A 15,808-nucleotide genomic window follows, 5' to 3' on the forward strand; every position below is an offset into this window, starting at 1 on the left:
CCCTACACTCATATAAATATATTTACACATGTACATTCCAGTCTTTGGACCTCTATAACTACCCTTTGTCACCTAGTTCTTTCCTCTATTTCCTTTTACTGTCCTCTTGTCCCACTGTCATGCTCAGCCTTCATTTGGGTTTCAGTAATTTCTTTCGCTTACCTTGCCCTTGCTAAATCCCAACCAGGCCTCTCACACCCTCCTTGCTACTGATTTTGGATTACTTGTTGCTCCCCTGTTCCTGGGTTGGTCAGCACCACCTCCTTGCCCCCTCCTCCCCCTCTCCCATGTCCCCCTGGAACCATTGGTCCTGTTGTTCTCTCCTCCAGCCTATTCATCCAGTCTATCTTATCTAGATAGATCTGTAGAGATAATAATGTGCACCAAAAATCAAGCCATAGCAAGATAGGCGATGAGTGAGAACACAGCTACGACAACAAAAAAGGAAACCAAATACCCATAGAAGAATAAACGAATTAAAAGAAAAAATTGTTAAAAGAAAGAAAAACCTGTAAATAGATCAAGGTCTGATATTTGATCTCTGGGCGTGACCTTCAGTCAGGTCCAATGGGGTACCATCCTTTGGCCCCAGAGTCTGTCCTTTGTACTCCTTTGGGGGCTCCCTGCTCTGCTCCCATGGTTGCTCTGCCACACACTTTTAGTGGTTTGCCTCGGTGTCACAGGGTCAGTCTGGGCCAGTCCCTACACTGAGTCTCCAGTGTTGTCCCCCTTAGGGTCCTGGGCCATCAAGGGATGGTGTGTCTCATAGGGGGATCAGCCATATTGTCCACTCTGTCCATTGGCTGTTCAGAGCAGAGATATCGTCCTCCAGGCCTGATGGGTCAGGATGTGCTCCACTCTCTCTTCCTCCCCCTTCTTTGCTCCCATTTGTTCTGATCGAACATGCCCCTCTCCTCTACCTGCAGCTTTAGTGCTGTCCTCTCAAGTAAATTCTGGAGTGAGGGGCAGTTCCAGGACCCGTATTGAGAAGCCCTTTCTTCCCCAAAAGATGCTGGCGTGGGGTGGGGAGAACAGCTGGTGCTTAGGAAAATGAAAGCGCTCTCAGATGTGGCAGGCAGACACTCTCCCTTCTGACCAGGGGTCCCTGCACTTGAGAATATCTGTTTGACTCTTTGAGCTTCTGAAACAGAAGACAGATTGCCCTGTGTCTAGCCATACCCACACCCTCCAACAAGTCTCCCCCTGCCCCCAACTCCAGACACAGAAGAAAACACTGTCACGATTCTCTCACACACGATGTAGCTGGCCAACATTAGCCCACGTTTCCGTTCACATGATTCAAGTTGACACTGAACTCAAGGCTCATAGGTCTGGAACTGATCCTCACCTGGCAGAGCCAGCACTGGTCTACCTGGCTGTACACAGGCAGTTTTTGTAATATCTTGCCTAGCCCCTATGGCGTGCAAACCCAAAGTGTTCTGATCTGCGTCTTGGGCATAAAGGGGTTAAATAGGATTTTCTTGCTTTTTGTCAACAACTGCTGATTTCTCTCCAAAGGTAGAAAAATAGACTTGCTCTATGCCTCAGTATTTATGCTTTTAATCTTGTTTAATTCCAGATAAATCTCACCAGTAACTTTTTTTCCTCAACAGTAATTTAAAACAGCCAAATTACTCCTGACGTTAGAGAAATGCTTTCCCCGTGGTAGAACGTCTCAGATGTGAGCTCTGTTTGCGTTACCTTACACTGCTTGAGATGTAACTGCCTAGTCTTCTTTTTCTCCCTGGTTGTAAGATTCTTGGAAATTTTTAATTATGGAAAGCAGCAGCCCTGCTGGTGTTGGTGGCTAGATGTTGGGCTGCTAGCTGCAAGGTTGGGAGTTCAGACCCACCAGTTGCCACTAGGTGCAAGATGGGTTTGCCCCTGTTCAGAGCTGAGAAGCCCTATATGGGGGGACCATGCAACCGACTCCCTGGTAATCGGTTTGGTTTGGGGTTGGCCTTGTATTGGGTATTAGTATGCAAAGATGGAAAAGTCCTGCAACTAGTTTTTGGTTTCTCCAATGTCCATTGAGTTGGAAACTCTGGCCCGTATTGTAAATATTCATCACACTTGGCTGGGCATTATTTTAGGCTTGAAGAATCCCCAAATGAAGAAAACTGTCTCTGCCCTCACAGTTTAACGAGAGGAAACGGTACCTTTTTAAAAAAGCAGACAACAATGGGCAAACGGCTTTAGCATTCTAAACTGCAGGACGGGTGGCAGAGTGTAGAAAAGGGCATCGTGAATCGTTGGGAAATTTGAGGGTGAGGGGTGCATTGCCTGTTGAGGGGAGAGGAGAGTGCTGAGGGAAAGAGCAAATGAGTAGGGGAGTCCTTCGAGTCAACAGCACTGGGGCCATAGCTGACCTCCTCTAGCTCACTTGTGGGTTCACGGTAGGGTTTGATATGCCTTCCCTCTCCCGCCTTCCTCGCCTATTCTGACACCAACGCGCCTCCCAAGGCATTATGACTCCTTGCAGTGGGCACAGAGCTCGCAGGCTAGCCGCACCATGAAGGGGGCTACTAGGGGAGTCATTCGGTCCCCACAAGTGAGGATCAGTGAACCGGGAACATACCATTTGTTCCACAGCAACACCTCTCCTTGCCAGCAGCAAGTCTCTTTGGTCCTCAGTGACTTAGCCACATGGCTCCCCGGCCTTTGCCTCCCTGAACCTGGAAGCCAGGCTGTGGTTTCAGCTCCCAGACCCATCGTCTGAGCAATTCTCCTTTTGCTCTGCCTCGTAGTCTCTGTGCCACATCTCTGGTGCCTCTGATTTGGCCTCTAACACTTCAAAGATCTCTCTTGGACATGAACTTGGGCCTTCTTTCTCTGGGTCTGATGGCTCTTATGGAGTGGTAGCTTTTGCCTTTGACCCTACCATATGCCCTAGGAAGACAATCAAAGGGTGGTGTGGTAGGTCACAGCCTCAGGGAAAAAAAGCCAAGCCTAAAAATGCTTCTGGGAAGCCCAGGGTGTGAAGTTCACGCCCTCTACAAAGGCCGGGACTTAACCATCCTTGATCCTGTGCCTTAGAAGAGCGAGCGTGCCTCCAAACTGGAACCGCATCCCTAGGCACCGAGTCCAGAAGGACGATACAGCACATGAGGGGTCATCGTTAGATGGGCCACATTAATGCACTGCATCTCACCCTTGACCTCTGTTTCGAAAGAAATAGAAGTTTTGAAGGAAGAAAATATGAAAGGTCACTGAAGACAAGTAAAAGGGCTTCTGCACAGCCTTGAATGTGTACATATTACGTCTCCTATTGAGATGGGCAACATTTTATACTACTGACTCTTGGGGAATTTGTGGAGAGACAGGTGTTTGTTAGTGTTGTTGTTAGGTGCCCCCGTCAAGTTGGTTCCCGCCCGTAGCAACCGTATGCTCACCGGCATGAAGCACTGCCTGGTCCTCCACCATCTTCACAATTGTTCCGGGGGGTGGGTCCATTGTGGCAGCCGTGGTGTCATTCCATCTCCCTGAGGGCTCTGCTCTCCTTCACTGCCCGCCTGCTCTATAAGGCTTGATGTTCATCTCCAGGTGTGTTAGATGTTCTCTAGAGAGACAAAACCAGATTGCTGATAATTTCATATATATTTATAAAGATAGTTAGATATATAACACAAGAAATGAACTGTTAAGTTATATACAGATAGATATATAATACAAGAAATGAACAGTTAAATTATAAAGCAGTACAAATGGCTCAGTGCAACTCACTCCTGCGAGATAGTTGTGATACACTAGCAGTGCTTCACGTCTTGAGAGCCACCAGGTAGTCCTCTGTAGAGAGAGCTAGGCTATCCCAGCACAGGCAGCAAACAGCAAGGCAGGTCACCAACTGTCAGTCCCCAATTCCAGAGATGTACATTCCAATTGTGTGGCAAAGCAGGTCTTGAAGGAACCTCAAATTACAGTGACACAGCCCACAGGTTAGGTGTCCCACAGATAGTGTAGCTTGCAAACTGAGGCACAGAACAAGCAAGGCAGCCGCGCATTAGTCTGATAATCAAAGAGCGAGAGACAAGAAAGGCGAGGCTCACCGAGCCATTTATCTCTCCGCCCTCCAATTAATCCCACTTGTGTTTATCGGCCAGGCTGGCACAATAAACTAACTATCTCACCACAGTGAGTCTCCGACCAACATGTCCAGAGCACTTAAATCTTGCCATCCTTGCCTAGTAAGAGAATGAACTGGCCCAACCCCTTTTGTACTTTTAAAGGTTGTAGTGAGGCTTTACAATGCACTGTTCTATGACTGAAGAATTGTGGTCGCATGATTAAGAAGTCTTGTACACAGAAGAGGCTTGTCATTTCCACTTGGACAAACCATTAGAAACGGGTCCAAACGCTCCCTGTTAGGAATAGCATTGCTAGAGGCCATCTAGTCGGCTTCAGCCCAAAGTGACCCAGGCACAACAGAACGCAGCACCACCCGACCCTGTGCTGCCCTCCCAGTTGCTCCTGTGTCTGAGCCCATTGATGCAGCCACGTGTCAATCCATCACCTTGAGGACCACCTTCTTTTTTGCTGCCCCTCCGCTTACCACACATGATATCTGTCTCCAAGGACCGGGCTCTCCTGACAAGATGTCCAAACTATGTAAGACCAAGTCTTGCCATCCCAGCCTCTAAGGAGCACGCTGACCTGACTTCTTCCAACACAGATCTGTTTGTCCTTTTGGCAGTCCGTGGTACTTGCAGTGTTCCTCTTCAGCACCGCATTAGGAATATGGGGTTGTTAAAATGCATGTTTGTGCTAGGATATTGCATTCAGAATGAATGGATCAGATTCACAAACACAATCGGATAAAAATATAAGTAGCTCAACAGTATCTATTGTTTATCATTAATGTGAATTTAAAATACACATTAGTGTAAAACCTATTTACATGTACATCACAGGGAAATAAAAGTATAGGGATCAGAGTGGGGGCAGGGAATACAAAGCAAGTTGAGAATGCTGAAGGGAGAGGGAGAGACAGGATTGAGGAGGCACAAACCAGACAAAGACCCAAATCACCACCGCGTCTGACTCTTAGAGACCCTGTAGAACAGTGAATAACTGCTTGCGGGGGATTCGGAAGGAGTGCTTACCAGTTGGGATGCTAAACATAAGATTAGCAGTTTGAAACCACCAGCCACTCCATTGAGGAAGAGATAAGATTTTCTACTCCTCTGAAGAGATACAGTCTTGGAAACCAGTCTCCCCTGTCCTGTGTGGTTGCTGTGGGTCAGAATTGACCCCATGGAAGTGAGTTGGGTGGGGGTGTTCCCAGGGGGTTTCTGACACTGCAAATCTTTGCAAGAGATTTTCTTGGAAATTCTCATCTTTATCCTCTGGAGTGGATGGTGGGTGCGAACCTCTGACCTCGTGAGTTGGCAACCTCATGCTTAACCCATAGAGCCACCGGGGCTCCTGAGGAGGCACAAAGGGGACCTTTATTATGTCTATTATTTTTCTCTTTAAAAACGAATTAGCAAATTGGAGAGGATGTTAACAATCCCGAGTGTTGGTAGTAAATACCTTTTGTAAGTTAGTTCCTAGACTCCTCTGTAGTTTGGACCCTTTCATTTGAAAGGTGGATATAGTACATATCAGACACAGCACATACCTACACCCTAGTTTGTATCATTATCCCCAGGACGGAAAATGGCTACAAAACTGACCACATCGTTGAGGCGATGCCTGGGGTGCTCCGCTGACCACTGCGGGACTTTGTCCTCTCCGCCTGCTCTCTGGCTGCCTTCCAACATGTCGGAGGCTCTCAGAGGAAATGCACGATCTTCAGGCTCAGGCCAGTTTTAGCTTTCATGCTGTCCAAAGAGATCCCGCGGCAGATGGACAAACACAGTCCCTGCCCCCCTTCCCACCCCCCCCCCCCCGAAAAGCTCCAACGAATTGCAGTGTTTTCTGAATCTCCTTGAAAGCGCCACACGCCTGCAGGAAGGAAGTACATGCAGCAGGCGTTAGCATGAGGACTGCCATCTAAGGTGACTAAAGGGTGTTTAACACCCGAAATAGCTGACTAAAGCGGCTGCTAAAACAGTGCTTTGTGTGGGAAATCAGGAAGAGGTTCAGTATTTTGACATCCAGTATAGAGGTCTGAGTAATCCGACTCCTGAGAAAATCCTGATGGACGTTTTACTTATTTATTTATCTGGTGTGTTCTTCTAAACGCGATTTTATTGCATAGTGTTCTGTAGGGATAGCCGGCAGAGGAAGAGTGCTTTTCTTTCTGCCCTGGAAGCTTGTTTCTTGTGTCAGCAAAGCTCAGGATTTACATTTGCAATTACTATTTACATTTTCAAAACTTATCAAACACGGTCTCTTCTTCAAACGTGCCTCCAGCACTTCCCGTGTTCAGAGCAGCGTGGGGCTGATAGGTCCTGAAGGGTCCAGTGGCCTCTGCCACCCAGGAGCTCTGAGCCTGTGCAGCGGGGAAGACCCGGAGCCCGGAGTGGGGCGGGGCAGGGGCACTGTGAGATGATAGGAATCGGCCTGACTGATCAGCATTAGGAGGGAAAGCAGAGTGAGCTTCACCGAGGAGGTGACGTTGCATAAGCCACTGTGTTCATGCATCTTAGCAAAGCCCTCCTTTCTCTCGGGACCCCTGCACCTACTGTAGAATGAGGGAGTCTCCTCCGTTGCTAGCCAACTCCCTACCTCAATTTCCAATCTTGACTTTTGTCTGCATATCCAGGGCCTTCAGGTTGCAGACAATTTTCGCCAAGACGTTCGCTCTTGGTGTGTGCCTTCAGGTGGTGATGTCAGGCACGCCGGGAGGTTCCGCACTCCGTTGCTAACTGCAGAGTGGCCATTGGAAACGTCCAGCTGTTTCGCAGGAGAAAGAGGAGGCTTTCGGCTCCTGTAAAGAGTCAGCAGTCTCCAAAGCCCGCGAGGGCAGCTCTGCTCCATCCTCCGGGGTCGCTGTGAGTCAGAGTCAGCTCACGGCAGGAGTTTGGTTTAGAGTCAGAAGGAGGGTCGTACTGTTGCTGGGTGTTACCCAGTTGATGCCAGCTCACAGCACCCCCCTGTGACAGTGTGGAGTGGAACCCTCTCCACGCCCCACAGGGACTCCAGGCGCTCATCTCCGTGGGAGTGGATTCTCCCTTGGAGCAACTATGGGACTCTGAATCCCCAGCTTTTTGATTATCGTCTTCTGAGTGCTTAACTATTGAGCTACCAGGATCCGAATATGCAGAAGAGTGAAAAAGAGGAAGGCCCTTGACACGATGGATTGACACAGTGGCTGCAGCCACGGGCTCGAACGTAACAACCAGTGTGAGGGTGGGGCAGCACTGGGTGGTGTTCCACTCTGCTGTCCTGAGGGTCGCTATGGGTCGGAGCCGACTCACCTGCATTTAACAGCAGTCTCCTGTCTGTGAGTCACGTGAAAACATGGCAGCATGAGCCCTGCCTTGGGCATGGCTGTGTCTAGTACTTCTCATTTACATCATAGACGAGGTGGATGGCACTTGTTGTGACTGCCCGTTCAGGGCTGGGGAAAGTGGCATTTACTCTGAAGTCCTCGCCTCGGCCATCACCCCCTGTCTGTCGGTTGTACTGCAGTGGCCTGTGTGCTGCTGTGCCGCAGAAAGCCAGCCCACTGCTCTTCTACACGCCGGCAGCACCGTCCACGCTGTGAGGCTTTCCGCCAAGCTCTCAGACTAAGTCAGGCGAGGAGGAAAGGGCCGTCTACTCCTACACATCACCAAGGACCGCAACAGAACGCCGCGTGACTCAGCGGCTTTGGACAGGCCCGCAGGAGGGATTCACCATGTTTGGTGAAGCAGAGGGTCAGCCAGGGGTGGGAGACCCTTGAGAGACAGAGTGGAGCCTCCTGGGAGTGATAGGGTGATGATGCTGGGGCATGTTCATGAAGCCGTCATGGCTCAGAGTCGGTTCGACAGCAACACACCTACCCACACTGTGAGCGAATCCCTAAGCCCAGGCGGAAGTCTGTGTGCCTTGGCACCAACATGGGGGACGCACACGCAAATCATTTCCAACATTTTGTTTTTAATGTTTGATTCAGAAAAAAAGAGGGGGAGACAACCAGTTCTCATGACAATTGAGTTTCTATTTCGAATTAGAGTGTCTTTAGCAGCAGGCACTGTTTTCCTCCCAGAGGAGTCTGGTAGAAGGCCGGTTTTCTCAGCTAGGACTATTTTCTACTCTTTGGAATGACTAGATGACGGGGCCTCAAGATGTTCCTGCGAAAATTCCATTCGCTTTGAATTCCGTTTTCCCCACAAACCGTGACACCTTCTTTTGGTACAGAAAATGGAAAAGTAATTTTAGGTCTTTTCACTAAAGCATTGTCAAGGATCCCCGGTGGTTAGTGGGATACCTGTTGGACTGCTAACCACGAGGTCAGCAGTTCAAAACCACCAGGCGCTCCGTGGGAGAAAGACGAGGCTTTTTACTTCTGTAAAGAGTTACAGTGTCAGAAACCCACAGGGACAGTTCTACCATGGCCTTGTAGGGTCGCTGTGAGTCAGAATCGACTCGATGGCAGTGAGGTGTTTTGTGGTTTTTTTTAGGTGATCAGAGAAAGGAAGCAACGCATGCAGATAAATATGTGTGGTATTTTGGTGAAATCTAAAAATCGCTGCTGTCTCTAAGAAGTTTATTTTTAACGTATTGAACACAAGACAGAGCAAAGCAAATGAACTAATTTCCACGTTGAGCTAAATCTCTCTCTCTCTCTCTCTCTCTCACACACACACACACACACACACACACACACACACACACTTCCAGTTTGTTCGGGTCCACTAATGGCCACTGTGGTTTGGAATGACTCTAAATGAGCCCCATGCCCTTGAACAGAGGCCAAGGGCAACTATAGTGCTTCCCCTTGCATAGACTTTTTGAGTGATAGCCCCGTTCAGGAAGGCAAGTGCTTTTAGCCCCACTTTACAACAAGGAAATCGCAGCGCTGAGAAGTTAGATGGCCTGCCCGGGTTGCAGAGCCGCATCAGGAAGTAACCCCTCTGATCACGGCTTTCGTCCTGGATTCCACGTTGGCACAGCATTCATGAACAGAGCGGGGTGGGGTGGGTGGTGACTTTCAGTGGTATTGTGCTGGCACATTGCTTCAGGGGTCCCCATGACTGAATGGCAACTGATGGTGGTGGTGGTGGTGGTGGTGGACCCCATGTGGTCAGTTTGGGTGCAAGACTAAACCTCAAGATGTTATTATAGGATTACAACAGTAGAGCCTTTGCAACCTTGTGATTCGGATTCAATAAAGCATCATGGGAAGGCACTGAACATAGAACTTTCCTGGGTGCAATTTCCTTTCAGCCGTGCAGGGCAGGAGGGCCTCTCCCCGCACGCGCCCCCACCCCCGTGTCTAAGCCACCATCAAGTCCATCGCAAAGGCATCTACAATAGAGATGCAGTTTAGGCAAGAATAAGGTTAAATGGATCCTGCCAGGCTCTAGGGAGGGTGCCTCACATGTACATCATCCCAACCACCAAGTAGCCCCTAAAAATAAGCACCTCACTGTCTTCAGGTCGATTTTGACAAGGTGGACCTACTCCTGTAGGTTTCCAAGACTATAACTCTTGACAGGAGTAGAAATCCTGAGGAGTGGCTGGTGGTTTCGAACTGTTGACCTTGTAGTAGGTAGCCCAAGTGTTATCACTGCGACACCAGGACTCCTGCTTCATTGCCCCTACGTCCTGTTAGAATCAGTCTTCAGGAACAGCGTTGTGATAGTGATATCTCCATTTTGAAATTGAGAGAACCAAGATTTGGGGGAGAAAATGTCTTGCCAGAAGATTATAGAACTTGCTCAGGTTTCCACTTGACCTCCAGTTCCAGCCCTGCTCTGTGTGCGGTTCTGTGTTCTGGCTTTAGCGGAATCATGGGCATTTAATTTCTGTGACTCTGGTATGCCTGCTGTAAGGAGAATTCACTTTTCCAGGTCTTGCAGAGTTCGAGCCTGGGCTGTGGGAGTGCGGGCATCTCTGGTGCTCAGTGCCAGCTCAGTGTAGCTCAGGGGCACAGCTTACTGGAGGGAAAGCCATGTAGGCTTCTTAAAAGAAGTGGTCACTGGTGTGCCTTCCAGTCTGGACATGTCAGTTGGGAACCTTTTACTGTTACTACTGTACCTGACATCTCAGCTTGAAGTATCGAAGGTGGATCTCTGCATGAGAACTAGGCTTGTACATCCCTTGTAACCCGGGATAGTACAGCCATGTGACCCGACAAGCTCACCTGGTCAGCCTGGGAAGACGTTGCCTCAGAAACAGTGTCCCGCTGGACACACCAAGCTGCCATCTGCTCTTAACACCCACACCCCACTACACCCCCCCCCAAAAAAACCCTTCTTATTGGGAGCTACTATGGCTATCATGTCATCCCATAGTTCAATTACATCACGCGGCATTGCACAATTGCTACCACAATCGGTTTCAAAACATTCTCTTTCTTCTTGAACTCCTTGATATCGGCTCCCCTTGACCCGTATCCTCTCCCACTGTCTCCCTACCCCCCCCCCAAAAACACTCCTTTATTCTACTTGCTGTCTCTCTGGGTTCATCTATGATGGGTTTCATACACCGAAAACCAGAAAAGCATTTAACAAAAATTCAAGAGGGCGACCCCCCAGTGACAAAACACATCAGGGCTAAACCCCAGTAAAAAGAAAAGGGGAAAATAAAAGGGAGGAACAACACAGAGACTGTTGGACATCAGATCAGGTCCAACGTGTGTGGGGGTGGGGGGGGATCAACTGACAAGGTTTTCGAGGTTCCCGTCAGGTTTATGGTTTTGATCTTTTCCCTTTCTTTGTCAACAACATTGCTGATGGGAAAATGGGAAGCGCTGGCTCATCTTCCGTGCACATTGGTCTCGGGGACACATGCCTTTTTCACAGATAAATTCCTGAAGTCAGTTGCTGGACAGTCAGGCTTGCCTCAGCTGGGACCATGGGAGCGAGCTGGTCAATCAACACACCTCCAGGACTTCCTCCTGCAGCCTGGGCTCCAGTCAGCAATCTTTTAGGGACAAGCTGAGCATCCCCATGGTGTCCCCAGGGCTCCGAGGGCCGTTGTTCCCTTTTCATGATCTCTGAAAGCAGATGGCGAGGGCCTGTCTTTCAGCTTGTTGGTGTAAGTCATGGAGAGCGGCCTCAATCTTAGTGGAGGGGCAATACAGTGGGAGGTGCTCTTGGGCAGTCTAACACACCTGTGGGAACATTGGAAGCACTTAGGAAACACTTACCTGTCTCTTCCCTTTCCTGCAGGCCTCTTGGTGGGCACCCTTGATGTCGTATTGGACTCCAGTGCCAGGGTGGCTCCCTACCGGATTTTATACCAGACCCCAGACTCTCTGGTCTATTGGACCATTGCCTGTGGTAAGTACCAGTACATTGAACTATCTCAGAGGAGTACTATAATTGACAGCTTTCTGTTGGAAGGGGGTCAGGGGACCCCATTTGCCAGTGGAGTGTAGTCATTTGGGATACTATGGAAATTCATTTGAGCTCTTTCAACAGGTGAACCTGAAATCTCCGTAGCTTAAGGCAGCGGTCCCAAAGACTGCTTTCCCACTCTGGGGGACTCATCGACAGAGCTCACGTGGCCTCTTGCAACCGTAGTGACGGAACACAAGGCCTCCAACGTTACCTTCTCTGAGGGCAGAGTGTCACAGACCACTCCTCCTGTGGTCCTTTGTGTGGGACGAGTCACGTGGCTTCAGCCTAACTTCCGGGGAAGCTGGGAACTAAAAAGGAGCGCGCGGAATGCTTGTGTGTGTGCTAAGGAATGTGTGTTATATACGAACACAGGGCTTCCTAGTGAGTCAAGACGGTTTCTTTCTCCTCGGAATCGTCTGCCTGGGGGTGCTGGGTGAAAAATAATGGTAACCATGCCTGCTCTCCTGGGGTCTCTCACGAGTCATCTCTAACGCAGACTCGCCAAGGCTTCGTCAGCCCATTGCTTGCGTGTGACTGAAAAATAACCAGAAGAGAAAATAAGGAGCAAGGGCATGGGTCCCTCTATTGAATTACCAGATGATAGACTTCAATTGTTACAGTCGTTCTCAGTGTGTGGAAACTGGAAGTGGAACAGAGAATTCCCCTCGGACTGCCCTCCTCCCCATCCTGGTACCCAGCCTCTTCTGTTATCACTGCGGGTCATGTTTTGGTGATTAAGGCATCACTGCTGGCCCATCACTATTAGGGAAAGCCCACGCTATTCAGGTTTATTTCATCGTCACATAATTACATTACATTGAATCATCGTGTCTCTTAGGCTTCTAGAGTGCGGCAGTTTCTCAGGCTTTCCCGGACAGCTCCCCCCACCCCCTGGACAGTTTTGAGGAAGATTGGTCAGACCTATTGTGGGATATCCGTCAATTGGGGTCTGCCCATTACTTTTCTCGGGATTAGACTGGGATTCAGAATTGGGGGTTGCAAGCTCAGAAAAGTAAATCCCTGTTTCTGGCACAGCCCAGCACAGGCACATCCTACGATTGTGCCCTGATCTTCCCGTTGACGTCATAGTGCTTGGAGATATCTCCGTACTACGCTTACTCTCTGGAAAGAAGTCACCCTATGTAGCCCATGCTGAAGGACTGGCGAGGCTGGCACCTCCTCTCTCGAGGGCAGAGGAACCGTGGGCTTCGAACCTTAAGCTCAGCAGGTTGAAATGAACAGCTGCTCTGGGCAAGAAAGAAGAGGCTCCCTACTCCCAGAAATGTATTAAAAAGGCATTCTACTCCCATGCATTTAGCTAGGGGCGGGCGGGGAGGGGGGAGACACAGGGAAGGCTCCAGGAATAGATGGAATATCAACTAAAATGTTTCAACAAGATGCTGAAGCACTGGAAGCATTCATTTGTTTATGCCAGGAAATTTGGAAGACAGCTACATGGCCAACTGCTTGGAAGAGATCCACATCTGTGCCCATTCCAAAGAAAAGTGGCCCAAGGAATGCTCAGACTATAGAACAATATCTTTGATATCACACACAGGTAAAATTTTGCCAGAAATAATCCAACAACAGTTGAGGGAATGGGCAGAAGTTCAGGTCGGATTCAGAAGAGGCTATAACAAAGGATATCATTGCTGATATCAGTTGGCTTTTGACTCCAGGCAGAGAATACCAGTGTTTACTTGTGTTTCATTGAGCACGCAAAGCCATTCCTCTGTGCAGACCATAATAAACTGTAGATAGTTTTTAGAAAACTGGGAATTCCAGAAACCTCATCGTGCTTATTTAAACTTGAACACAGATCAAGAGGGAGTTGGGTGAACAGAACAAGGAAGCACTGCATGGTCCGAAATCAGCAAAGGTGTGTGTCAGGATAGTATCCTTTCTCTATACTTATTCCATCTGTATGCTGAGCAGATCATCAGAGAAACTGGATTACATGAAGAAGAATGTGGCATCAAGTTGGAGGGAGGCTTATTAACAAATGGAAAAGCACAGATGACATACCTTCCTTTCTGAAAGTGAGGAGGAATTGAAGCACTTGCTTATGAAGATCAAGGATTGTAGCCTGCAGTGTGGACTACTGCTCAATGTATAAAAGATAAAAATGCTCACAGCTGGACTAGGGGGTAGCATCATGATAAATAGAGAAGAGGTTGAAGATGTCAAGGATCTTGTCTTGCTTGATCCACACGCGATGCTCGTGAGAGTAGCAGTCAAGAGAGCAAACGATGCATGGCAATAGGTGTTCTGCTGCACAGCATATTGTTAGAGGATTGAAAAGCAAGACTGTCACTTTCAGGACACAGGTGAGCCTGATCCGAGCCATGGCATTTTCCATTGCATCGCATGCATGTGAAAGCTGGACATTGAATTAGGAAGACTGAAGAAGTATGGATGTATTTGACTTGTGCTGGAGAAGAGTGTTGAAAGTTACCGTGGACTGCTGAAAGCACAAACTGATCTGTGTTGGAAGAAGTAAGACCAGAGTGCTCCTGAGAGGCAAGGATGGCAGGACTTGGTCTTACATACTTTGGATGTATTGTCAGGAGAGACCCGTCCTTGGAGAAGGACATCTTCCTTGGTAAAGTGGAAGGGTAGGGAAAAAGAGGAAGACTCTCAAGGAAATGGATTAGCCCAGTGGATGCAACAATGCGCAGGAGCAATTGTGAGGCTGGCACAAGATCATTTCATGTTTTGTTCTGTTGTGCAGAAGGTCACTGTGGGTCAGAACTGACCCAATGACTCCTCACAGCAAAGACTTTACAATCTCGAAAAGCCAGCGGGGTGATTCTATCCTGTCCTAGAGGGTCACTTAAGTGGCAATGGATTTGATGGCAGTGAGTTTGGATTTCTTTTTGTCTTTTGTTTGTTTTTCAGGGGTGAGTATATAATTCATTTGGACTTCCTCTGCATGAGATTTGTCTTTGCCCACTTGTTTCTTAATGTATTCAATTATTTCTTCATATCATTTATTTCTTTTATACTTTGGACTAGAATTCAATACTACTTCATTAATTTTGTTTCTCAAATTGATCTAACTTCAGCCACTGGGATTTCTTTTAGTTGGCTTTATTCATTTAGAAAATTAATCTCTACTTGGTAGGAAGTGCTACACTAGTACCTAGAGATATAAAAAATCAAATTCAGGCTCCACTCTCGAGAGACTTCCGGTTTAGTGAAGACACAAATATATAGTAAAATTAACCTACTGTAAACAAATAAGATATCATTACATTTGATTTCTGGCTACCCAATTCAATACAGAAATCTGGACTGGCCATGATAGGTGAATTAGGATAGTTTTATGGGTGTATTTTCAGTCTGCTAGAAATCAGAAATACCCCAAATTCTGATATTGTGACTATATCCCTCTAAACTTATTCTAGTTAAGATGTAAACAACCCTGTGAGAAATAATCCAACATATCTGTTTACAAGTTTTGATTGAAGGAAGGGGCAATTGTGGTCCTGTGGAGTAAGTAGTAGGCTGCTAAACTGAAGGGCTGCGGTTCAAACCCACTAGCCACTGGCTATTCCATCTGGGAAACCCTACCCTGGGTCACTGTGAGTTGAAAGCAACTCAATGGCAGTGGTTTGGGTTTGGTTTGGGTTGGGTTGGGTTGGTGAATGAAGGAAAGGTATCATAGTTTAAAGCAGCGGTTCTCAACCTGTGGGTCGCGACCCCTCTGGGGGCATCAAACAACCCTTTCACGGGGCTTGACTGATTCATAAGAGTAGCAAAATGACAGTTATGAAGTAGCAACGAAAATAATGTTATGGCTGGAGGGGTCACTACAATATGAGGAAGTGTATGAAAGGGTCGCGGCATTAGGAAAGTTGAGACCACTGTTTAAAGCATGGGGGAAGCCAACTCGGCATGAAGGCTAGGGGCTGGAACAAGAGGAAAGGATCCTGGATAAAAGGCGAGGGATGCTACGCCGCTGAAGAAGGCAGACTCCGCAGTGTAAACCGGGCAGGTGTAAACCAGCCCTCACTCCATTCGTCCACGCAGTCTCCCTCGGTACAAGGGGAATTAACTGAGTAGCAGCGGTGGGACATGAAGGGTCCTGGGGTGGTTGGCGTGAGGTAAATGGAGGCATTCAGTTGGCAAGCAGTCTAGAATCGTGTTGTGAAACAAAGTGCCTGACTAAGGTGGTCTCTGTCCTTGATTCTGGAATATAATCCTTGTAATCATTTGGGGACCTTGGTCTGAGTTGTGTTGGCAAGTGTGTGCTGGCCAGATGAGAAAACATTCACCTTAAGTGGATGGCAATAACCCCAGAAGGCACAACTTAGCTTAACACGCAGGACTAGCTGGCGAAAGCCATGAACGAGGAGTGCCTGCTGAGCCTC

The 15,808-nt window shown here is 48.3% G+C and overlaps 1 protein-coding gene across 1 annotated transcript in view; it reads left to right on the top strand.

The window, feature by feature from the left end:
• TBC1D9 (TBC1 domain family member 9) overlaps nt 1–15,808 on the top strand; it is a 144,354-nt gene that overhangs the window by 51,343 nt on the left and 77,203 nt on the right. Inside the window, exon 2 of the mRNA XM_075543761.1 lies at nt 11,265–11,375. Coding sequence (XP_075399876.1) covers nt 11,265–11,375 — 111 coding nt within the window. The remainder of the gene's footprint in view (nt 1–11,264; nt 11,376–15,808) is intronic.

The sequence above is a fragment of the Tenrec ecaudatus genome, chromosome 3, assembly GCF_050624435.1.
Source record: "Tenrec ecaudatus isolate mTenEca1 chromosome 3, mTenEca1.hap1, whole genome shotgun sequence".
NCBI lineage: Eukaryota > Metazoa > Chordata > Mammalia > Afrosoricida > Tenrecidae > Tenrec > Tenrec ecaudatus.